This window comes from Grammomys surdaster, unplaced genomic scaffold (genome assembly GCF_004785775.1).
Source record: "Grammomys surdaster isolate TR1022 unplaced genomic scaffold, NIH_TR_1.0 125953, whole genome shotgun sequence".
Lineage (NCBI taxonomy): Eukaryota > Metazoa > Chordata > Mammalia > Rodentia > Muridae > Grammomys > Grammomys surdaster.
Genome location: NW_021620773.1, coordinates 4,679,062 through 4,703,535, shown reverse-complemented (window position 1 = coordinate 4,703,535; position 24,474 = coordinate 4,679,062). Strand labels below are relative to the sequence as shown.

Genomic DNA, 24,474 nt, shown 5'->3' with positions numbered 1-24,474 from the left:
AAAAAATACTTAAGGGAGCAAATATGGAGGCAAAATGTGGGACAGAAACTAAAGGAGGGGTCGTCTGGAGACCATTCCACCTGGGTATCCATCCCATGTGCAGTCACCAAAGGTAGATGCTGATGTGGATGTCAGGAAGTGCATGCTGACAGGAGCCTGACATAGCTGTCTACCTTAGAGGTCTGCAAGAGTCTGACATATACAGAGGCAGATGCTCACAGCTAACCATTGAACTGATCAAGGGGTTCCCAATGGAGGAGTTAGACAGAAAGAGAAGGAGCTGAAAGGGTTTGTGGCCCCATGAGGAGAGCAACAATACCAACCAACCAGAGCTCCCAGGGTCTAAACCACTAGCCTGGGAGCACATAGGGAGGGACCCATGACTCCAGCTGTATATGTAGGGGAGGATGGCCTTGTTGGGCATAGGTGGGAGAGGAGATCCTTGGTCTCATGAAGGCTGGACGCTGAGTGTGGGGGAATTGAAGGGTGTGGAGATGGGATTGGGGTGGCTGGGTGGGGGTATATCCTCATAGAAGCAGGAGGAGGGGGGATGGGATAGGGAGGTTCCTGGGTAGGTGGGGGGATGGGGTAAGGGGATAACATCTGAAATGTAAATAAAAGATCCAATAAAAAAATAAAATAAAAAAAAGACTTTCTTTGGGATCTCTGTCTGTATTGATAAGTGGTATTTGACTGTGCTACAAAGTCTTTAAGAATAGGAGTTAATACAGTGAAGACAACTTGGTATTAAAGGCCAAGTTACTTAACCTCTCTGAGACCAGTTCTCATTCATGGACAGGGCTCACAGCCCTGATTAATCCAAGCTGCTTTGAGGAGCCAGTGAGATAATGTATGCAAAGCTCTTTTTAAACACTGAGCCTGGACAAGACAAGAACTTTATCTCATGCTGTATATTCAAGATTCTTGACTCTGTGTGTGTGTGTGTGCACGTGTGTGTGTGTAACGTGGAGATGGGGGCAGAGAACATTAACCAGTGTGTTTTCTCAGTGCTTTCTTCATAAACCACAGCCAGGAAACAGCGCTGTGTGGAGGGAGAGGCACAGTAAGGAGGCAGAGGTACTGTTAGCAAACACTGTTATCGACGTACAGATATTAGGTTCCCATTCTCCATGACATCCTTGGGGAGCTGGGGGAGATTTGATGTTTTCTGAGGGTTCTGTGACTGCAGGTTATGGCTGGTGCTGTCGTCCAATTACTCTCTACTTATTTTACTTAGACTTTAGTAATTGGAAAAAGATTAGATGTCAGGACTTTGCATTTTGTTGATTATATTACCAAAGTCTTCTCTGTAATCACTTCTCTTATTCCTGGTATTAATCATGAGCTCTGAGCTGCTAGAAGAGCCTAATAGTAGATTTCCAATGAAAGCAAAGGAAGCAGTTGCCTTTGTCTTGCTGGGACTGGAATGTGTGGCCGTCCCTACACACCCACATGTGCTTTCTAGCTCCCCAGGGAGATCAGAGACAAGCTAAACCAGGGCTCACTGTCCTATGCCACCATGTCATACTGTGACTTTCCTTATCCTCTAAGGCACTCACTGCCATGGCTGCAGGCCCCTCTCTCTCTGGCCATCCTTCTCTGGTTCTCCTCGTTAGTGGTATTTGTGAACACATCCACACCTGTGTTTGTCCACTTTGAAGCTCTCTTATCCTGTCTGTGTATTGTGTAGCACACTTTTGTCAGCTGTGTGAAGACAAGCTCACCTCCCAGAGACAGGGGTGAGGAGACAACTCGGATGGGCATTAAGAAGCAGCGAGTGAGGGCTGGAGAGATGGATCTGTGGTTAAGAGCTCCTCTTCCAAAAGTCCTGGTTCAATTCCCAGCATCCACATGGCAGCTCACTACTGTCTGTGACACTAGTTCCAGGGGGACTCTGATAGCCTTATATACACATACAAGCAGGAAGAACATCAGTGAACATAAAAATAAACAAATCATTATGAAGCAGCAAGTAGGCCGGAGTGGGAGAGAGAAGGAAAGCCTGCTGAACTTCCAAAGTCCAAATGGAGACTTAGCATCTGGGCTCAATGGAACACAGAATTAGTGGGAGGTGAGGAATCTGGTACAGTGGATGCTACTGCCCCAGAGAGAAAGGGTCTCACCTGTCTCAGGCTGGTACCAGAGATACCTGGCTGCCTTAGACAAATGAGTCCCATCTAAGATTTATGTACAAACAGGCAGTGCTCTGGTTTGCTCTAATAAAGTGGTGTGACTCATTATTGTTTGTGTATAGAGGACATTCACCCTCTGAGAGGTTATCATTTAGGCTTACTTTGGTTCCATTTGGGGCCTCCCTGTCTCCTGAGGACACTGATGGGTATGGTAAGATGCTGTAGAGCCTTTTGTGACTCTGCTTTTCTTTGTTCTGTTTTTTTCTTCCAACAGAGGAATTACGGAAGCTGAGCTGGTCTGGAATCCCAAAGCCAGTTCGTCCAATGACATGGAAACTTCTCTCAGTAAGTCTGCACACCAGTGCTCAGCCTAGCTACTTTATTCCTGTGAGTCCAGTGGCCTGGCACCTGGCTGGAGGAGTGTGACTTGCTGGCCATGGCCACACACTTGTCTATCTTGGTTGCATAATGACACAGGCCTTTGCTGTGTCCAAGAAGGCATTGTCTAGTTTTAGCTTAATTTCAAGGTTGGTTTGGCAAGTCTGTAAGAAAGAGAAGATGAGCAACAGCTCGTGACGGCTGCGTTCATTCCCACCGACTTCCACCATTAAAGAATGGCTGTATGCAGGCTTGTGACTCAGGAGCTTACAGCACGGAAGACCATACAGCTCAGAGCAAATGGGTATGCACCAGCAGAGAAGGATCGGCAGTGCTGTTGTTGAACAAGATCAAGAGGAAGAGGAGGAGGAAGAGTAAGAGGGAAAGGGGGAAGGAGGACAGGAAAAGGAAGAGGACAAGGAAGTGGGGCAGGAGATGTTGGACATAGCTTGTTAGTGTGGTGGAGAGTGGGGGTCAGTGCCCTGAGCCCCATCATTAAGCTGTCGCTCCAGAAGCCCTCAGGGAAAGTTCAGTGGTTTGTGCTATCTGCATGCCCTCACTTACAGCTTAAGGTTGGAAGTGAGAATAGTTCATTGGCAGCTTGCTTCTCTTTTTCCTTTGTTTTATTTTGGAGCTAAGTCACGGGAACTCCAGGCACCTACTCTAAATTGAGTCTGACTTGCAGTGTTTAAAAGACTTTGGTGCTAATGAGTCGTAATAAATTTTCAGTTCAGTACCTCGTAATCCTAAATGCAGATGCAGCTCTGAACAGCAAATATTTATTGATTAAATATCTCTTGCAATTAAGGCTAGACCTGGTGTGATCACTTGTGCTCTGTTTTGTGGTTTTTAAGTGTTTGTAGCTACATTTCCAAATGTCCTCTAGAAGAGGTTATGACTCTTGATTGGTTTGGTTTGTAGGAAGTTATAATGTAAATGTCTGGAAGTCCCTATGTCATAGTGTTGTGCTCATCAAGAACTGGCTGGTCTAGGTGGAAAGGCTTATGAGAGGCTCTTGCTCTTTCTGTCTCTTATGCGCCTGTGCATGTCATAGCTGCAGTCCCCTGAGCTACTTAGCTGCACAATGGTTGCCACGTCAGTGGGCACAGAGCATCAGAGGAACAGCAGGGTTTAAGGTGGGGTGAGTGGTAGGTAACCCCACTGTGTTGGTGGGGACCCAGGAGTCTATGCAGGAGTGCTGGCAGTGTAGACCAAAGATAATCTGTAGGGGGCTTCCCAGAAACACTGAAGGCTTTTGAGACCCAGCTGCTTCTAGGAAGAAGTCAGAGGCCCAGGCATGCAGCAGGTAAGTCCAGCACAATTTGGCAAAGTGTACTTGTGAGGTGTTCAGGGCATAAGTGTCAGCCAAGGGGAGGCACTGGGATGGTACAGTTCGTGGCCAGTTCCTAGGGTCAGTTTTGTGAAGAGGAGGCGTTACACTGCGTCTCTGAGGCCATTGCAAGTGCACAAGGCGGGCAGGAAAGCTAGGGCAGTTTTCAGGCTTGAATTGTCAGGTGAGAAGGTAAATTCCAGGTTAGTGAGAAAATCTGCTCTTTGCAGGTAGTACAGACAAGTGGGAATGCCAGGCAAGATTCCTTGGCACCATTGCAAGCTCACAGTGTATCTCTGAGGGATGTCAGTGTTACTTGGACGAGGAGTTGGGCAGGTCACAAGACTGAAGGGTGCAGTATGGGTGGGGCTGGTCAGTAGCACAGACTAGGTAAGTGCTTCCTCTTCAGGCCTCCTTGGGAAGGCAGGGTGGAGGGCCAGGGATCAGGAGGAGACCATGTGTATGGTTGATCCCAGATAACATGGCCTTCATCCTGAAGGACATGAGCCAGGGATGTGTAGCTATTTCTGGAAGGAGAATAACCTGTAAAACCATGGTTAGCATGTTTAGTTATTTACTGGAGACTAGTTGAACTCTGAATGTTTCAAGCATTATGTTTGGTGCTGGAAAAGGACAGGGTATGCCTGAGACTAAGTGCCAGCCCTCTTGGGTCCTCCACAACACAGAGAAAATGCCTACCTTTGTTACTACACAGTGCAGGCCAGGGCTTACTGCACAGAAAAGGAGACATTTCCTCAGGACTCTGTTTCTGTGCCCCAGGCACACTATGTGCCACACTTGTCTTTTATTGGATGCTTGCTATGTGCAAGACAAGGCATACTCAGATTTACTCAGAAGCTGAGTTCTGCCCTCCAGAGAAGGAACAAATGACTGTCACCAAGTTAGTTATGTGCAATGTCTAGCAGTGATGGTGTGTGCCCCTGGGGGGGGCATCAGGGAAGCTAGAACGGGTTTGAGTCGGGGCAGGGTCAGTTGGAATGGCTGGGAAGGAGTCAATGGTCAAGGCTACATGTATTTATGGAGGGAGTCTAGCTGCTAGAGCAGGCAGAGCCTGGCTCCTCTGTAGAGCATGAGCACGGGCATGGGCAAGGGGACAGGCTGTTGAGCACTTGGTTCTGTGATGTTTTTCCTGTGAAGTCTGCTGCGTGGAGGCTCAGGACTTGCACAGGAGAGGAAGCCATTTAGCTGGGCTGCTAGTCAGACATGGAGTGGTCAGGTAGGGGTTGGTCAGAATTGGTGGGGTTCTTTCTCAGCTAGAACCCTGGAGAATAGCTGGACCCTGGAGTTTGCATGAGAATGACTTCCTTTTTTGATGGCAGCTTGCAGATGCTGTCAGCTTCAGCATGTGTCTTAGTTGGGGTTACTGTGACTATGATGAAACATCATGCCCAAAAGCGAGCTGGGGAGGAAAAGTTTATTTGGCTTATATTTCTACACCTATAGTCTGTCACTGAAGGAAGTCAGGACAGAAACTCAAACAGGGTAAACCTGGAGGCAGGGGCTGATGCAGAGGCCATGGAGGGATGCTGCTTACTGGCTTGCCTCCTATGTCTTGTTCAGCCTGCTTTCTTATAGAACCCAGGACCACCAGCCCAGGGATGGCCCCATCCACAGTGACCTCCACCTGACCACTCCATGTCTGACTAGTTGTGGTCTTTTTTTATCTGGTTGTATTTAACCGTCACTTGGGAGGTTGGGCAATATTGATACCTGGGCTCACTAGGGGACCCAGGTTGAACCCCAGTGTTCTAGGGTTCCAGGCAGTACGGAAGACAGAACCAGGATGGTCATGAACCAGATAGGAAGCTGGTCTCTGAGAAATGCATGGCTCCATTGAAGGCAGTTGCTTATTGGGCCTGATACACCCAGACTAGGGGGCTGGACTGAGTGACTGCGGGTAAGTGGGGACTAGATTATGAACTTAGTTCAAGGTCTGGCCCACTAGTGACTTACCTCCAGCGTGCCCACAGTTTGTCATCAGCATAGTTCTAGTGTTTGTGGACAAGTGTTACTTTTAATTAACGAGAGAAAATTCTTCTGTAGAGGAGAAATCTAGCTGTGTGGCTCTTATTCTGAAGAGCTCTGTAGCCAGGGCACCCCATTAAACACTAGTGCCAATATTTAACTTTTAAATTACTTGCAAGCAGCATAGGACCTTTTTCAAAATTAGTCCCAAAGAGAATCATATTTTTGATTCTTTTTTTTTTTAACTAACTGTTTCAGAAAGAGTGAACAAAAACTAATTAAACATTTAACATTTATGCTACTGAGGATATTGGCTAAAAATGACAGGGAGGCTCTAGTACCAGCGTAGCTTCTTTCAGTGTGTTACAGTCGGTTTGCATATGAACGCAGTGGGAGGGAACACAGTGATTTTTGTGTCACCAGGACAGTTTGGATTTAAGTATCTGCATGCATTGTTTTACATTTATGATTAGTGTTTTTATAGCATGCTAATACAGCAATTAAGTCTTCTGTAGTTCTGTCATTTAAAATTCATTGCATACTTGAATGTATTTCATTTGCATAATTTCTAGTCTTGCTTAATTATCAAGAGGCCTGCACTTGCACATGTGTTTTTTCCTCTAGGAAGGGGATGGCAGGAAAATGGGTGGGCCTTTTATGATGCACACTTGCCTTTTAGAATTTGTGTTTCATTAAGTTAACATTCTGGGAGCAGGAGACCTCCTGAGAGTGCTCATTCTGTTCCCTAAGGATGCTGGTAGCTGTGGCTATCTACACAGTCCCTGCTGACCACTCTGGTGGTCCCACTGCCCAGAATTGCAGACTGGGTCTGGGCTCTTTGCTCTGGCTATGGAATGCAGCAGCCAGCCTTTCACCTGCCAGGCTCTGTTTTGGTCTTTGCTCAGCCTGGACCCATTTCCTGCATACCTCTGGGATCTATGTAGTTTTCCAGTCTCTCTTCTATCTCAACCAAACCAAGCCAGGAACCTGTGCTAACTTAGTCTCTCCCTGAAACCCTAATTCTGTGTCAGTTCTCTTCATCTTGCTAACATCATCCATTCATCCAGCAAGCCTTTGCTGAGTATCTGTTATGGGGGACCATTGTTCTAAGCCCTTGGGTATATCTTGGAGATGAAAGGGAGAGCTTATGTTGTGACTGGAAGAGATAAAAGTACATTCATTGGGTAGGGGAAGTTGGCAGAGGTGATGGGTGCTTGTCATGATATGAGCAAGATCAGAATGCTGTTTACGTGCGTGGTCCTGGTGGGCCTCACTGAAGGATGACATTTGAACTGAGACTTGAGGGAGGGCTGTGTGGATATTTGGATATACAGTCTGGTCCTTACTATTTCAGGGCCATATTGAATGCCATGTAGATCATACTGTCCCATTGATTCCCAGAAAGGGTTGGCATGGGTGTTGAAGAGGGATGACCAATGAGCTGCAGAAGTAACAGCCCTGAGACCTGAGACAGCAGAGGGGAGTGGAGACTATAGGGGGTGTGGGATTGTGGAAGGGTTGCCACTGGCTGCAGACATCTGAACAGGATTCGTCAGACTTGATCCTAAGGTGCCAGTCCCGTCAGTGTTGTGGGCCTGCTTCAGCTGCACAGCCCTGCTAAATAGCACTGAGGAGACCAAGGAATTGGTGTGGACTGCATATTGCTGTGTTCCCTGCAAGCTTTATTCACAGAAACTAATAAGAGTTGCCTGGCCTAAGATTGGAGCCAGTGGGTCCCAGTGGAGGCAATAGTGAGTTCAAAGGGAGACCCTTAGGCAGGAGGTGTGGTGTTTGAGGCATGTTTAGCCAGTTAGAAGGTAGAGAATCTATCCCATAGAGGAGCATGTGTGCTCTGGCCAGGGAGGAGGAGAGGCCAGGCAGGGCCCAGGCAGCCTGAGATCACATCTTGAGTGTAACAAGAGGCCATTGAGAGTTTAAGGGGCTGCTATGGTCAAGTGGTCTCTATTTTACCATATGCTGTGGTAGAGTGTGGGTCTCCAAAGCCACAGTGCAGAGATAAGTCTCCCCAGGGCGGAGAGTGGAGGGGGTGGGGCATATATCTCTCACATGGACAGCTCTCTGCAATCTGGCTTCTCCCTAGAGCCACCTTGTTCCACACATTGCACAGAGGACACAGGTGTTGCTATGTGTGACAAAGCCTCAGTGTGGACTGTGCCTAGGCTCTCTGTGAGCCGGGGTCAGCTGGCATCCCTGACAGGTGTGGGATTGGAGGTTAAGGGCAGGGATGATGTTGGGAGGAGGCCTTGGCTTGAGTCTGACCTCACATATCTTGGCTCTGATCATGGCACCATGATTTGCCAAGTCTGTCTCCCCGTCTGAAAGTGGGAACCTTGACTACCTCTGAATGGTTAGGACTAAAGGAGCACCGAGGTGCCCTGTGCCTGGGGGCTGCACCTTCCTTGGAGGCCCCGTGGATGAGCATTTACCACACAAAGAACAAGATGTATCTTAGGAAATTGTTATTCTTTAAGTTCATATGAACTGAAACTGAGATAGCTCCAAGGAGAAAGGAGGTGTGGACAAAGCCTACTGCTTGGATGGGTTGTCCCTGGGGCAGCTTTTAACTGGATGGAGATATACCTGTTGTTACATCTGTCTGTACCCTACCCTTGTAATTTTGTGCCTTCATCTCAGGGGCAAGGCTGTGTCCCTAGTGTCCTTAGTACTAAGGGCTCTGTTGGGATGTCCACAGGTGTATTGCAGTGGCTCTAATAACCAGGTGGGTGACATTTGGGCTGGTTCTGGACTTATTGGTGCTGCACCTCCTGTGTGCGGCAGAATGTGCAGTGGAGTCTTGGCAGTATCCTCTCTGCAGAGACAAGAAGAGAAGAGAAGAGAAGAGAAGAGAAGAGAAGAGAAGAGAAGAGAAGAGAAGAGAAGAGAAGAGAAGAGAAGAGAAGAGAAGCATCTGAGGGTTGTGCTTTCCTGTAGAGAATGCTGTGTCATGAGCCTTTTTTCCCCTTGAAAGCAGCCACACACTATTCAACAAGCAGGCACAGTGGCCTCGACAAGATGTCATTTGCAGGAGCAGGTGTGTGTTCAGTTAGCATCTCCTATTGTCAAATGGCAGTTAATCACAGTAGGGGTATGGCTGTGATTTTATTTTGGTTTTGGTTTTTTAGAGACAGGTACTCACTATATAGTTCTGGAACTCTCTGTGTAGACCACATTGGCCTCAAACTCACAGAGATCCATCTGCCTCTGCCTTCCAAGTGCTTAAAGCCATAGGCCACAATTCCTGGCTTTGATTTTCAAGTGCAACGTATGAACCTGAATGTTGGGTAATGGGTGTTTTCCTAAAAGGAATGATTGTACATCAACAACTAGGGCTGTGTCCAGGTGAGGGCCTGCTCTTCATCACAGGACATTATGGGGTACAGCAACCCTCCACAGACCTCACCTGCAGACCTGGAAGGAGACAGTGCCTGACTGACCTGACTGGAAGTAGGCTGCATCTGTGCTTACCCTTCAGCATGGCTCCTTGCTGTGTCACCCACAGCATCCTGGGGTATGCAGATTCTTACTGCGTTCTAGCAAAGCAGCTGGAACGGAGACTGTGGGAACTTTTATTGGACTAACTGTGTGCAGGCAAGGCTGTACAACAGCTTGAGCCTCACCCTTGTGCTCATGGGTGGCTGTCGCTGCACAGATTGCCTATGTTCACCTGGATTCATGGAAGCAGCAAAGAAAAGCCTTGGGCTTAGGGTTACCCAATGGTGTGCCCATCTGGTATGTCCCAGTCAGTGCTGGCTGGAGTGTGAAAGGGTATCACCTCCTTGGAAAAGATCAGGCAGTTCCTTAAAAACGCTGTCTGCATTCTGATGCAGCACCTCTGCCCCTTGCTATTTGGCTCTGAGAAATCAGAGTGCATACCTCCAAAGCCTGCAAGAATACCCATTGAGCTTTGTTCATTCCTAAGTAGCTTACCAGAATGGCCTAACACATGCCATGCAGACTCATACCCCAAAGTGGCCAGATCTCAGAAGACAGGGTACACAAAATCCTAGGTTTTGAGTTTGTGTTTGGAGAGTCCCAGACAGACCCAGTCAGCTTTAGTGAGAAACTAACCCTTCCAGGGCCCAGGTGGGATGGTGGGAATGGGCTGCAGAGAACACCATCACTCTGGGCAATGGAAAGTGCCTTCTGTCTTTCTGGGAACAGTAGTCAACTGCCTGAAGCTTTCCTTGAGGCCATAGGCCTGTGCTTAAAATTACAAAAATGTAAAGTTATACCGTATGTATCATAACATAAGATTAACTTAAAACACAGACAAGGAAACAAATAAGAAGCCACATAGAAAACTGTCCATTTGATGTGTTTAAAAGTGCCAGGAGCCCCAGAGGCTTTGGAGAATAGATACATTTGCCCACATGACAGCTCTGTGCACATAAATGCAAAATGTGTGTATATGTGTGTGTGGTTTGGGTGTGAGGCCAGAGATACTCCTTGTTCCTTGTGGATGTAAGCCCTATGGAGAAGGAGTTTAATATCTCCATGCCATGTGCTAAGAAAGCATTGTGTCTGGTTGTCATGTGATGACTTTTGTTGGATGTGAGTGACTAGGAACTGGTTAGTGACACGGGTAGGGCGTGCTGGTGCTGCGTGCTGTCCTGCTGTCCCACTGTCCCGCTGTCCCGCTGTCCTGCTGTCCCACTGTCCCTCTGTCCTGCTGTCCTGTTGTCCCACTGCTTTGTTCTGCCTGAGCCATACTGGATGGGTGCTTGTTCTTCACTCTCATGATCACAGTAACTACAGATGCCTGTGTTTCTTTTGTTCCTCCAGGGTTACCTTCCTGCCAATGTTGACCGAAGACCAGCCACGCTGCAGAGGAAACAGAAGGAATACTTTGCTTTCATTGAGCATTATTACAACTCTAGGAATGACGAAGTTCACCAGGACACGTATCGCCAGGTGTGTGTAGGGTCTCTCTCTTGCCACATATCACCCAATACTGGGATTTAGGGGTGGTTTGCAGGGCATGTATTTCATCTATCAGGAACCTGATAGGCTTACAGGTTTATATTTTCTAACAATAGCCATTTGAAAGCAATTAATGTCAATTGGCTACCCCTGACAGATCTGACTTGTTTGTGTTCCTTCTCAGAGGTAGAGCATGAAGCTTTAGTCAAGTTACAAAATAGATGCTGAGATCTGTTAGTGATGACCAGCTCTGCCTTGGGTGATGGTTGGCATGTGATGATTGATACCTTGGCCTGTGCCCAGCTTTCTACAGCGTGCTTCTGTAGGGTGGTGCCTTGGCCTGGGCCCTGATCTAGTGCCTTCCTGCACTGGATTATCCAGTATTTACTGTCTCACTGAAGGTTATATCCAGGGCACATGGAGCTAGTTAGTGATAATATTTGCCTGGCTTGCCTTCCTCCCTGTAGGTTATTCCTGCTGATACTTGTGGCCTTTTCCCTATTTTTTCAGGCCTGATATTGATGAAGCAGGCCAGAGGCAAGACATAGGGTATGATGCATACGCTGTCCTGGCTGCATAAGAAGCACATTGCCTGTAGATCTTTGCAGTATCTGGTATAGAGGCAGGTCAGGCTTGCTTTTCATCTTGTAGGAGGCCAGTCCATCTGTTCATAGGACTGTCACCAAAGGGACAATGGACTAGCATTGGCTCCCAGGATGCCTTGCTCGTGGACCTGTGCAACCTTGTTCCTCACCTGTATCTGGGCTCCTACATGTGAGCCTCCTGAGTCTGTGTAGGCGTCCCTCAGCAAGGGTGTCCATGGAGTTTCTTTCTGTGTGCTCTGTGTACAAGTTAGTCTCATCTTGTTCCCTTGTACTGAGGACTCAGACTCTGTCACCAAGTAGCCCTTTGAAGGACACAGAGAGCAGGCTTTTTGTAGGTGGAGAGGCTGAACCTAAGTGGCTTTCTCTTGGCCACAGACTGTAGTGTCAGAGTGAAATGGTGACCCTATTTACTAGGTGTTCGCTGCCTCTCTGCACATGGACAAGGATGGAACTGAACTGTGGAGTCTCCTTTGGGTTAAAATATGCTGTCTCCCTCAGTGTGTGCAGGCTGTTTCCCTGGAGCCCCAGAGTGATGCTAGTGTTACTGGTGTGGGGTGTGCTCCTGGGATGTGGAGCCAGCCTGTGGTGCCAGCTGTGTTCAGAGCACTCCTGTCGGTCGGGTCACCTCTTAAACCCCACCCTCAGGTGGTCTCCACTGCAATGCTGGCAAACATTGTCAAAACTCTCTTGTCAGATGGTGCTCAGACAGGAATCTGCTGACACCAGCAGAGACTTTCAAATGCTTCCTTTAGTGTGTCCTAGATTCCTCATGGACATTGAGAAATAGAAGAGAATGTGGCCTATGTTACAGACAGCCCTGTCACTGCTGAAACAGAGCACTGTCAGTGTCCTTGAGTCATGCCTAGTGTCAGGCTGAAAATCAATGTGCACTGATTGCATTGGCTTACGTTACTGAGGAGCCGAGGGCCCACTCTATTCCTAACCACACAGTGAGCATTGCTGGACTGTGAAGGGTCAGGCATGCCTGTCACCTGAGGACAGTCAAGCCTAGCCAGGGGGAGTGTGTTTCTGGGTGCCTCCTGTGGAGGAGCCTGGTGACAGTCCTTTCAGAGCAGGTTAAGGGCAAGTCACATGGGTCATCAAGGACTGTTCTCATTCTATAAGATAAACATACGTCTCTCCTGCATCTGCAGATCCATATCGACATCCCACGGATGAGCCCGGAAGCACTGATTCTTCAGCCCAAGGTGACAGAGGTAAGAGGAGCGCTGGCTGGGCGGGGAGTTTCTGCTGATGCCTGTCTCTGTGTGACCATTGCTCACTGCACTTGAGGGACCTGATCCAGGAGCCCCCAAAGTCCATAATTGGTGGAATATATGTGTGAATATTTATAGTAGAAACTTATGCCCTTGAATTTGGGAGTTAGAACCTCTCCAATGCTGACCCGCTGCCTCTATTGAGTTTGGAACTGGTAGCATAGAAACTGTTTCTCCATGCTCATGGTTCTGCTACGGCAGCTCTATTCTGTCCTCCCTCTCCCCCAAAAAAGAGGTGTACTATTCATCTCCAGATTATAGTTGGCTGTACTTTGTGACTTCAACACTAAGATAGCAGTGTGCTGGGATTGTGTCTTGAGCTGTGTGTTCCTTTCTTTGTGCAATTCAGTCTCTACAGCTTGTGTTTTCTTCTACTTGTGTGGCACTCGGGGTAAATGTTTGGGCACTTCCTAGTGCTCTGCAGTTGGGACAGTGTCACTAGAATTGTCACATTCATTTATGCAGGTATACCCCTGTGAGAATTTCCCCAGGGCTTTCAGGATAATATCAGCATGTTTTCTGGTGGGATCTGCTGACGGGGCTCACCTGAAGTGCTGGAAACCTGGATTTCCACTCCTTGGCACTTCTTGGAACATGGCCAGGCTCCTGAGCTCTCTATGTCTGGTGGATATTCCCATCATGCCCCTGGCTTCACTTTCCTTGGCTACTGGTGGGTAAAGAGCCTCTCTGTATATAGAGATGAGCATCTTCTGTGTCCCTGTTCTGGTAAATGATTGTTACTGGCTTTCTTGTTACCTTCTTTCTTGTTTTTACCAATTAAAGAAAATAAGTTTGTGATGTTTATACATCTGGGATTCTAATTCTTTGCTGGGTATTTGATGGGACAGGCTTAGCTTTGCTGAGTTGAATGTGATGCCCTCCTAGGTTATCATGGGACACTTTCTTTAGGAACTCTTTTCCCACAACATCTGTCTCATAATTGTTCTCCCATCTCCTCATCTGGAAGTTTTCTTTCTGCATCCTGTGTTTTAATTTGTAGCTGATAGCAGCACCTATGGGCAGTTAGTCACAGTGGGAGCTGTGCAGGGACTTGGGCTTATCACCTCAGTGTTGGTATCCACGCCATGTTCCTAGGCGTCCACAGGGACGTCAGTGCCGCCTCCTTCCTCTTCGGAGTTGTCTGGGTTCTCTTAGTCTTTATGCATTCAAGTCATTTTCTGAATCATGTTTCGGGGTTTTTAAAGTCTGTTTGATTTGTGAATGGGATTGCTTGAACTCTTTAGATCTGCTCAGCAGGCCCTCTTCCTCTGAGCTCCGTCCCCAGTCCTATTTTTACGTGTTATTTTGAGATCAGGTCTTTCAGAGAGCCTTGAACTTACGTACCCTGAGATTCTTGCTTCATCCCACCAGGTATCTGAGACCACTGACCTGGGCTGCTTGACAGAGGCAAACCTTTATGAAAGGCCTTATGTATGTTTTATTAGATTTATTCTTAACCTTATATTTTTGTCACTAAAATAAGTGGTATCTCTTTAAAGTAGACTTACTATCTGAAATACTTTGTTTTTCATCTTTATTTTCCCTCAGTAAATGCATTTTGAAACGTGGACATCTCTTGCCTGCGCAGTAAAGCTGCTAAAAAATTCCGACATTTCTGAAGTAAAAGTGCTCCTAGATTGTGGAGCACAAGAGGGGAGAGCGAGTCTCCATAGGGGCGCCCGCTCTGAGCGCCCGCTCTGAGGCGCTGGTCTTTGACTGCCCTTCTCAGTGCTGTGCTTACAGTGGCTGGAAACAAGGGGAATGCATTACGACCTCTTCTTTACTTAAGTTTTTCTTTAAACATGGAAAATAGACCTTGGTGTGTGTGCGTGCATGTGTGTCTGTGTGTCTGTGTGTGTGTGTGGGGGGGGCGCACATGTATCTACAGCTTAGCACACTGCTCATAGAGCTGGCCTGTGGCCTCTGGCCACAGTTATGGTCCAAAGTCAGTACTATTGCCTTGTGGTCAGGCCTTAGCCCTTTTACTTAGGACTATCTCCCTGGCAATGGGTTTTGCTCAGCCCCGGAACTCCTCCAGAGGTAAGAGGTGTGTATATTTAGCAGTTGGCAGGGCTGAGCAGGGGCTGTGTGGTCTATAGGACAGGAAGACCTCTGGGGGAGGAGGTCAGACTATCCAGGCTGGCCAAGTGGGACCATGGATCACTTGAGTGTGAATGTGTATTTGAGGGTATGAAATGAGGAGGAGGTTCTTGAGGAAAAGCACTGGATGGTGTTGGCCAGTATGCAGGAGCCAATTAGATTTCTGGCAGCTTAGAAGTTGGGATGTGTCTATCCACGGTGACAGCAAATCTGTTGCCACAGTAGCTTCATGAGAGAGAAGTTGATGACTGTCCGGAGCTTGTTTGTCAGACAGTTGGTTGCCACTGTGTGCTTGGCTTTAACCTCAGGGTGCAGGCAGCTGCCTGGCTCGCTTGTTCACATTTGCTCCCACTAGAGGGAGTTTTAAAAAGACACAGGTAGGGATCGCTCTGACGTCCCGGAGGTTGGCAGTGTGGTGCTACTTGTAACCTGCTCACTTACCTTGATGACATGGAGTTACTTCACTGGATGGGAGCTGGGAAGGCAAGCCTGGATCCTGAGTGTAGAAGCTCATGTGACAGCTTGGTGAGGCTCTGTGATGTTTCCTGAAATCAGCCTTTTTGTTTGTTTGTTTGTTTTTGTTTTTGCTCCAGTATTGTTATGTGAAAGAAAAATCACTTTCTAGCCACCTTTTCCTTTTTAGTCCCTGCCCATTTTGTTGATGAACTCTGTCTTAACATTACCTGTTAGCTGTTTGTGGCTAGTCCTGTGTCTTTGTTGAGGATGTTGCCAAGTTCCACATCTGCCCAGTGGCCTTTCCTTCATAGCTGTCCTGTTGTCTGCCCTCTGCTTCTTTAGAGCAGTCTCCGGCTCAGAAGTAAGGTTGCTGCCAGGGTGTGATGCCTTGTTACATATGAACAGACATAGGGTAGTGAACCACACAGGTTTTGAAACTGAATTTTTGACCCGAAACTGCGAGTGGGTATAGGAGCCACCTGTGACTGGGAAAGAAGGGACATTCTTGCAATGAAGGTACCCGTGGAGCATCAGCCTCTTCTGTCAGGCTTTAAGGTTTCACAGGTGGAAGTGGCAGCCTCCCCAGATCCAGATTGGATCCCCACGTGCCTAGGTATGGTTGGGGTGGCGGTAGGGATAGGTGTCGTGTGCTGGTCCCTGCTTCCAGAGTGCTGTTCTCCTGCCCTGTTGACAGGCCTCCTGAGCTGTTGGTGCACCTGTGCTTACCAGGTGGCTGAAGGTGCTTTGGGGACCTGGCAGTAGCCACTTGTTCCCCTTCTTGCTGTGACTGTGCTGCAGTTTCCCCACCCTAAGCTCTGTAAGGCAAGAACCTCATTTGATGATTCCTAGCCTCACCATGGTCTTCAGGCCCTGCCAGGGATCTGCTGGGCCCTCTTTTCACTGTACCCTGATTCTTCTCATTGGTTTTCCTCCCCCATGTGGGCATGCTGCATTTAGAGCAATGAACTGGGCATCTCCACAGCCTGTCAATACTGGGGCCAGTGTCTCCCATGTCTGTTTTATGCTTGCCACTTTACTTGATGTCTTAGTTATAGTTCTGTTGCTGTGAGGAGACACCATGACCAAGGCAGCTTATTGAAGAGCATTTAATCAGGCTGCCTTACAGTTTCAGAGGGTGAATCCATGATCATCATGACAGGGATCATGACAGCTGGCAGGCATGACACTGGAGCAGGAGCTGAGAGCTCACATCTGATCTGAAAGTTGCAAGTTTCATTTCACTAAAACATTTTTACACATGCAAGTGATATACTTTGCTTTTGTTTCCTGCCATTAATTTTCCTTTTTCTGTTCTTTTCTTCTACTTGTTCCATTCACCCAACCCAATACTCTCTTCCAGTCTTCTTTCTCTATCTGTCTCTCTGTCTCTGTTTCTGTCTTTCACACACACACACACACACACACACGCACACGCACACGCACACGCATGATGTGATCTAGCTTATTTCACTTAACATGATGCACTCCTGTTCTGCCCATTTTATCCTTTGTAGCTGAGTAAAACGTCACTGTCTACATGTACCGCATTTCCTTTCTCCATTCATCTGTTAATGGATATCTGGGGTGATTCTGTTGCTTGGCTGTTGTGCATAGCGTTGTAAATGTGCTGAATTCTCTCCAGCTAACTATCCAGAAGTGGTGTCACAGGATCATAGGACAGTTCTATTTTGGGTGCTTTGAGGACTCTAGACTGATTTTCACAGCAGCCACCCCAGTTTACATCCCTGGTTGAGGGATGAAGTGCTCCTTTCTCACCAGCGTTAGTTGTTATTTTAAAGGTGGCCATTTCAACTCAGGTGAGATAGACTTTAAATGAAGTTTGGGTTTGTTATTACGCTCATGGTTAAGGATGCTTAACTTTTGTTGATGTATTTATTGGCCTTATCTCTGCTTTTTAGGGTCCTGTGTGTTCAGTTCATTTGCCCATTTATTGATGAGATGAGTTTTTGGTGTTCAGTTCTTTGTGATTTTTGTAGATTTTAGATTCCTATCCTGTCAGATGGCAAAGACCTCCTGCCGTCTGTCCTACAGGCTGTCTCTGCACTCTCTTTCCTTTGGTGCCTTATACAGTCAGTCCCATTTATCAGTTCTTGCTGAGGTGTCCTGACCCCTGAAAGCCCCAGTCTTACGTTTTCCTCTAGAAGTTCAAAGTTTGATGTCTTATATCTATGATCCATTTCGAATTGTTTTTTATTACTTGTGTGAGAGATAGGATCTAAGTTCTTCTTCTCCAGTGGTTTAGGAAAAGGCTGTTTATCCTTCTCTGTATGCTTTGGCAACTTTATGGAAAGTCAGGTGGGTACAGCTGTGTAGGCTTGTTTCTGAGTCTTCTGCTCCCGTGGTCTGTGTGTCTGCTGTTGTAGTTAGTTAGTCGGTACACTGCTGCTTTGGTACTGTGTGTTTGTAGTGTAGTTTGAGATCAGGCATTGTGAGACCTCCATCATTGTTCCTTTTCTCTTGGCTTGATCCTTCTGCATCTCCACTTCTGGAATCGTTCCCATGTGGAAAGCCAGTTGTGGTCCTAGCCACCAGCAGCCGTACCTGTCTGCTGTCTCTCAGGATTTCCAATGTGCCCAGGCTCCTTCAGCTGGTCTTGCCTTCCATGGTTTGTCTGTCTATTTTGTCCTGAGTTGGACTTGATTATTGTAGTCTTGAGTCCTGTGGGCCAGGCCCAGGCCCAGGCTGCCTGTTCCTGGTTATGTTTCTTGGCCTTTCCTTGTGTGTTAAAGTCAGCTCGTTAGGTGTCGTGGACTCTCCCAATTTTTGAGTTGTATTTGTTGATCAATTTGGAGGGAATTAATGTTTTGTTCTTGTGTTTACTTAGTTTTTGTCTTTATTTTTTCAAGATTTATTTTTATTTTATGTGTATGAGTGTTTGCCTGTACCACATGCATGCAGTAGCCTGCCAAGGCTAGAAGAGGATGTCTTCTAGCCTTAGAATTAGCGTTATAGATATTTGTGAGCTCCCTACCTTCCTTTCTCCCTCCCTCCCTTCCCTCTCCCAGTGCTGTAATTCTAGTCATTCTCCACGTAGCTTGACATCTTTTTGGTGGGTGCTGGGATTCTGAATGCAGGGCCTCATGTCTGCATAGCAGGTACATAACCCACAGAGCCCCAGCCAGGCCTCTTGGTTCCTTCAGATCTGGGGGAACATGTGGTAGCAACTATTTTTCATTACAGAGTTTCAGAAATGAGCCTTTGGGAAGAGTTCAAAGTTTGTGCTGCTTTTAATGCAGCCCCCTCCTACAGACATGGAAAGCAAGAATAACTATCAGAACTCCAAGGGCTAGTAATATCTGTGAATGTTCATAGTCAGGGCTTCCCAGGATAGTCTGTTTCCAGTAGGCACATCCATGGTCCAAGGCCTCTGTACATCATGACCTTTGGTGGATCATGTGTGCTTCCCCACAGCACTACAGCTTGAGTTAAACCCTCTGTGCCCAATGTGATCTTCACCTCACATCTGCTCTTTGCTAAGCTGACCCTGCCACCACCGACAGTGAACATGCTGTTTCTGCCCTTCTGCTCAAATTGCTAGAAAAATCCAAGGTTTTTTCATGGAGCTGTGGGCTGTGGCCCCATAAAGAATGATCCCCATTCCCCAGAATGTTTTCAGATACTAGGACAAAGATGTTCCAATAGTTATTAAGCGACTAGGGGGTCAGGACTGGTTTTGCAGTTCCAGCCACTGCCCATTGACTGGAGTCAGTCTTAGCTTATTCTCCGGAAGCCTATGTCTGTGTGGTTCTAGAAACAAAGCCTTAAGGTAGAAATTTCAGGTCCTTGAGGGAGGTCCAGTGGAATTAAGTTGTGAACAGCTGAGCTGACCATGAGCTTTCCATTGCTGGAAACTGGAATATTTCTGGATTTTCCTGCTTTTTCAGGTGCTGTATAATGTGCTGGGTCACCAGCAGCTGGCAGAGGCCTGCTTTGAGGTTCCTTCAGGGGAGCACTGTTGTGTCTCTGCAAAGGAACAGGAAAGCATTAGCCTCTTATTTGCAAATTGGGCTCCTCTGTCCTCAGCGTACACTCTGTGCTACTGATTTGCCTTGTTCCTCCCAGGAAGGTGCTGGCACTATTGGGTGGTCTCGAGTCTGCCTTTGAGTCTCACTGACAGAGGCTTGTGCTTAAAACCAAAGTCTTAAGAGCCCCGGCCAGCCCAACTCTTTTCAGCCTTCTCAGGCCTTTCATGGTGTGTGCAAGGCCAAGGCATAGCATATGTCTTGTTTGCCTGTGTGGGTGTGAGCAGATGGAGCTGTGCTTCTGGGTAGTGTGACAGTCTCTTGTGTACTGAGGGCCTCTGATGAGGTTCAGATTTTGAAGTGTGTGTGTGTGTGCATGCACATGCATGTGTGTATCATGTATTTACACTGTGGATTTATGCATGTGCATGGGTCCCAGGTCAGCACTGTGTGTCTTTCCTTGATTACCCCCACTTTTATATTTTGGAACCAGCATGTCTCACTAACCTTGATGCTCTTAGATTTACCTAGTCAGGCTGGACAGCAAGCTGCAGGGATTTACCTATCTCTGCCCTGCTCACCAGGGTTATATGATTATATGATAGGGATTCTCGCTGCCCCTGGCTTTTCACATGTGGTCTTGGTGCCCTGACTGAAGCCCTTGTGCTTGCAAGGTGGCACTTTGCAACTGAGCTATGTTCCCAGCGTCTGAACTTGTTTCTATTTTATTTCAATTTTTCAGCAGTGCTAGTGATTGTTCGCAGAGCCCTCACGCATGCTAGGCAAGTGCTCTGTTAGTAAGCTGTACCCCAGCCTCTGAACTTTGTTTAAATATTCATTTCTCTCTAGGAAACTGTTGACTGATGAAAAATGTATATGAATCTATATGCATGAACGTGTCACTCACTCAGCAAATATTGAGCTGGCGCCTGCTGTGCTACAGGTGGTGGTGGCTTGTTATTCACTTGAGCAGCGGGGTGATGCTGTACTGCTGTGGGGGTGGGATCTGAGTTTGTCCATGGTAGGCACCATGCCTTGGGATCAGAGGCTTCGCTTGTCAGGGCTCTAGGCCTCTCTTTTGTAAATCCTGGGATTCATGCACTTTGAGGGTTCTAGACTACCAAGCCCAGTCATCCTTAGGGTGGTAGGTGATGTAGGAAGGGGCTGACTTCCCAGAGCGTGCAACCATTGGCTTCTTCAGGTTCGGTGTACTTAGAGGTTCTGGAACAACTTTACTTGTGTGAGCATGTGTTCACTGCCTCTACTCTACTGCTTGCTTGTGTGAATCTGGGCAGAGCAGTAAGGCCTGGCTTTGTCAGGCTTTGGAGCCCAGTTCCAAGCAGGAGCCACCAGTGAATGACAGTGGGAAGGAGGGAGACAAGAAAGTCACAGGTCGGATGTGACTGACTCTTCCATAAAGAAGGTGGGCAGGAGCAGTCAGCACAGAAGGAAGTGCTTGGGACTGATCTCGAATACCATCAGTTAAGCCAGAGGCAAGAAGAGGCCCTTAGGGCTGTGGGAGCTGAGATGGTAACCTGCTGAGTTCTGAGGAGGGTACAGAATGTGGGTGCTGGTTAGAAGGGGCCCCTAGGGCAGGGCCAGAGTTTGGGGAGACGTGGGCGAAAAACTTACGGATGAAAGGAAGATCTTCAAGCCATCGGTGTGGGTGTGCATACATATGTACAAGGAGGTGTAGGGTGGTGTCAGGCTGCTGTGCCTTGATAAGATTAATCTCAAAATCGAAGATGGAGAAGAGCTAGCTGGCTGAAAGATGGTGAAGAGGAAGGATCAGCCGAGTGTGAGTGTTCTGAGGAAGAAGGAAGCTAGGGTACTCAACACAGTCATGACTCAGGGTGCCTGCTTGTGTCTTCTTGGATGAAGATAACTTTCTAGGATGTTAAGAAATCCATTTCCCTTGCAGGGACACGGATGCAGGCACGTGTGCTGCATCCCTCTTTTCTTCCTGTCTTCCTTCCCCTTCTCCCTCTTCCCTGCTTACCCATCTATCATTAAGGAAAGAGCCATTGTCTGCCAAGCTCTGGTTTGCTCTGTGTCCCTGTGACCTACTTGTCTCCAAGGAGCAGAGAAGCTAGTGCTGGTGCTGGGAGAGAGCTGGACCCAGGGTTTGCTAGAATACTATGGTGCTTGTGAGTCAATAAAAAGCTAAGATTGGTGGACTTCTGCAAAGAAACTAGAATTGATATCTGTCTATGTTTTGTGCCCTAGTGTTGGAGACAGTGAGAAATATTGATGGCATATATTTTAATTAAAAACGTGAGCGCATTCTAAATTTTTACCGTGTTATTTCTTGCTTTACTGCCAATTCCATTGTCTTTCAGATTTTCGAAAGGATCTTGTTTATATGGGCTATCCGACACCCTGCCAGTGGATACGTCCAGGGAATAAATGACCTGGTCACTCCGTTCTTCGTGGTCTTCATTTGTGAGTACACAGGTAGGCGTATACCACTACACTGTGCCTCCCGGATACGCAGTGTGAATGCCAGTGGATTGGCTGTGCCCACTGCCTACTTACACCAATGCTGAAAATTGCCTTTCAACATCACAGTCCTAAGGAATGACAGGGTGCTAGTCAGGGTTCTCTTGAGATTCTGTCTGTCTGTCTATCATCTATCTATCTATCTATCTATCTATCTATCTATCTATCTATCTATCTATCTATCTATCTGTCAAGGGCATTTATTAGAATTGTTTACAGGCTGTGGTCTAGCTAGTCCAACAGTGACTGTCTGCCAGGTCCAAGAATCCAGTAGGTGTTGAGTCCACGAGGCCAGATGTCTCAGCTGGTTTTCAGTATATGCTGGAATTCTGAAGAAGTAGGACAATGAAGGATGGACTTGCTAGTAAGAATTAGAGCAAGCAGGCAAAGAGAACAGACTTCCTTCTTCCATGTCCTTTATATAGGCTGCCAGCAGAAGGTGTGGATCCCAGATTAAAGGTGGATCTTCCTACCTCAAAGATCTGGATTAGAAGTGGATCTTCCCCAACAGGGTCAACTAACCTGTACCCTTGGCGGTTTCAGAGACTGAATCACCAACCAAAGATCATAAATGGGGTGGACCTAGGCTTCCCCACACACGTGTAGCAGATGTGTAGCTTGGTTTCCATGTGGGTCCCGAACAACTGGAGCAGAGGCTATCCCAAAGCTGTTGCCTGTCCATGGGATATGTTCTTGTAGCTGGGCTGCCTTTTCTGGCCTCAGTAGGAGGGGATGTGCCTAACCCTACAGAGTCTTGCTATGCTAGGGTGGGAAGATATCTTGGGGGGTGGCTCCTTCCTCTCAGAGGAGAAGGGAAGTGGGGAAAGGATTGTGGGAGAGGTGACCAGGAGGAGGGGCAGTGACTAGGATGTAAAGTGAATAAATTAAAAAAAAAAAAAAAAGAAGTGGATCTTCTCACTTGAAATGGTTTATTAAGAAAAAATTCTTCACAGGTGTGTCCAGCTGTTTGGGTTTTAGTTAATTCCAGATGTAGTCAAGTTGACAACCAACAATAGCCATCACTAATCATGGAGAGCAGCAGTCTTATCCTGGAGTCCAGCTTTAAAAACTACCTTTAAATCCACACTCACTTACTGCAGATATACTCACAGCTGCCAGTATCCCATTTTTAAAATAATATATGGGAGAAATGAGTCTATTTGGGTTTGCTTTCTCCTAGTGGCCTCAGCACACTGGCTTTCAGGGCTGGGTTAATGCACTAGTACCAGTAGAGTAGTACTAGTTCAGTGTTTTGTGTGTAGCTGTGAACCAGGCTTGCTTCTGTTGGTCTTCAGCATCTCCTGATCCTGACACCAGTAGTGTTGCTTCATGAGAAGGTGGATCACATGCAGACTGGTTAGCTGTGTGAGATGTGCCGTGACGCAGAGTTCTGTGTGTGTGTGTGTGTGTGTGTAGGTTGGTTGGTAGATACATGCCTCAGCATGCCTGTGGAGGTCAGAGGGCAATCTCTGAAGATCATTTCTCTCCTTCTAGTATATGGATATTGGGGATTGAACTTGGTTTGTCAGGCTTGGCAGCAAGCCTCTTTACCCACTGAGTCCTCTTGCCCACTCATGTGACCTTTTTTTTCATGTATGTCAGAGTAGCAAACTATAACATGGCATCACCTGCTTTGAGCAGTTTAAAGTTTACAACATGTCTGATTAGTAATGTGTGCACTTTCTGATTCATGTGTGAAAACATATTAAGCACACAGGATGGGTCACTTTTCAGTTTGAATGTTGATTTAAAATTGACACAGTCTGTTCGTATGAGGCCACCTCTCATGTGGCACTGCCTTGTTTTTGTGTGGCTATAGACTGGAGCGTGTGCGTATCACTGTGTCACGGCCCTCAGTCATCTGCAGATCCTTCCTTTTGTGGTCATCTGGAGAGATGGTAAGATTAGTCAAGGATAGGTGACACTGAAGATGGCAATACATCCAGTCAGTGAGCTGCTTCTATCACAGTCATTACTAAGCAATGGAGGAGAGCCACCTCTAGCATCTCTGTCCTCTCAGGACCATCTGAGAGGTAACAAGGGTCCTGGAGCTATAGGACCTCTGTCTGTGGCCCTCAGTCAATGGCGGAGTTCAGCCGCATGCTTAGAGGATTGATGGTTCAGGCTAAATGGGCCATTTGATTAATGTGGTAAATAAGTTTGTTTTAACTGCTTTACCACCGTCTTATGTTGTAAGACCCAAGTGATTCTTAATGCATTTCCTGATCATTAGCAGACAGGGTGAGTGGCCATGACTGTGGTGTTAATTGACTAGGAGAAACAGTGATCAGAGGAGGAAGGAACTGTGCTCTGCAAGTCAATCTGGACCCGGGCACAGAGCTGCTCTTGCAAGAAAGACCTCCCCTCCCCCACCTCCTCCCCTCCCCCAAGCATACACATGTAAAGTTAGGATGAATATACACACGCACCAAATAAAAGTTATACACACGCACCAAATAAAAGTTAGAAATTTTTTTTTCAAGCTACAGGACTCAGAGAAATAGCCTCATGTGGAAGAGAGACTCTGGGCCTAGGAAGGATGGATTGGTGACCATAATAGTATATTGAATAGCTTTAGAGAGATGGACTGTTCTCACAGATAATCCCCTGAGCTGTTGTTGGAGGGTATGGATGACCCAGGCTTGCAAACCTGCCTACAGTTGATTCTCCTGCAGGCTCTGAGAAAAGGCCTGTGCATGGACTGCAAATCTTAGAAGTTTCAAGAGGAACAGGTAATCACTGCTGTGGATTAGCTGTGTGAAGGACAAGAGAGGCTCTGCATGATCT

At 47.2% G+C, this 24,474-nt stretch overlaps 1 protein-coding gene across 1 annotated transcript in view; it reads left to right on the top strand.

Moving 5' to 3' along the window:
- The window catches only part of Tbc1d22a (TBC1 domain family member 22A), a 273,067-nt gene that overhangs the window by 69,158 nt on the left and 179,435 nt on the right, over positions 1-24,474 (top strand). The window contains exons 5-8 of the mRNA XM_028753701.1: positions 2,407-2,477; positions 10,630-10,758; positions 12,527-12,589; positions 21,528-21,642. Coding sequence (XP_028609534.1) covers positions 2,407-2,477; positions 10,630-10,758; positions 12,527-12,589; positions 21,528-21,642 — 378 coding nt within the window. The remainder of the gene's footprint in view (positions 1-2,406; positions 2,478-10,629; positions 10,759-12,526; positions 12,590-21,527; positions 21,643-24,474) is intronic.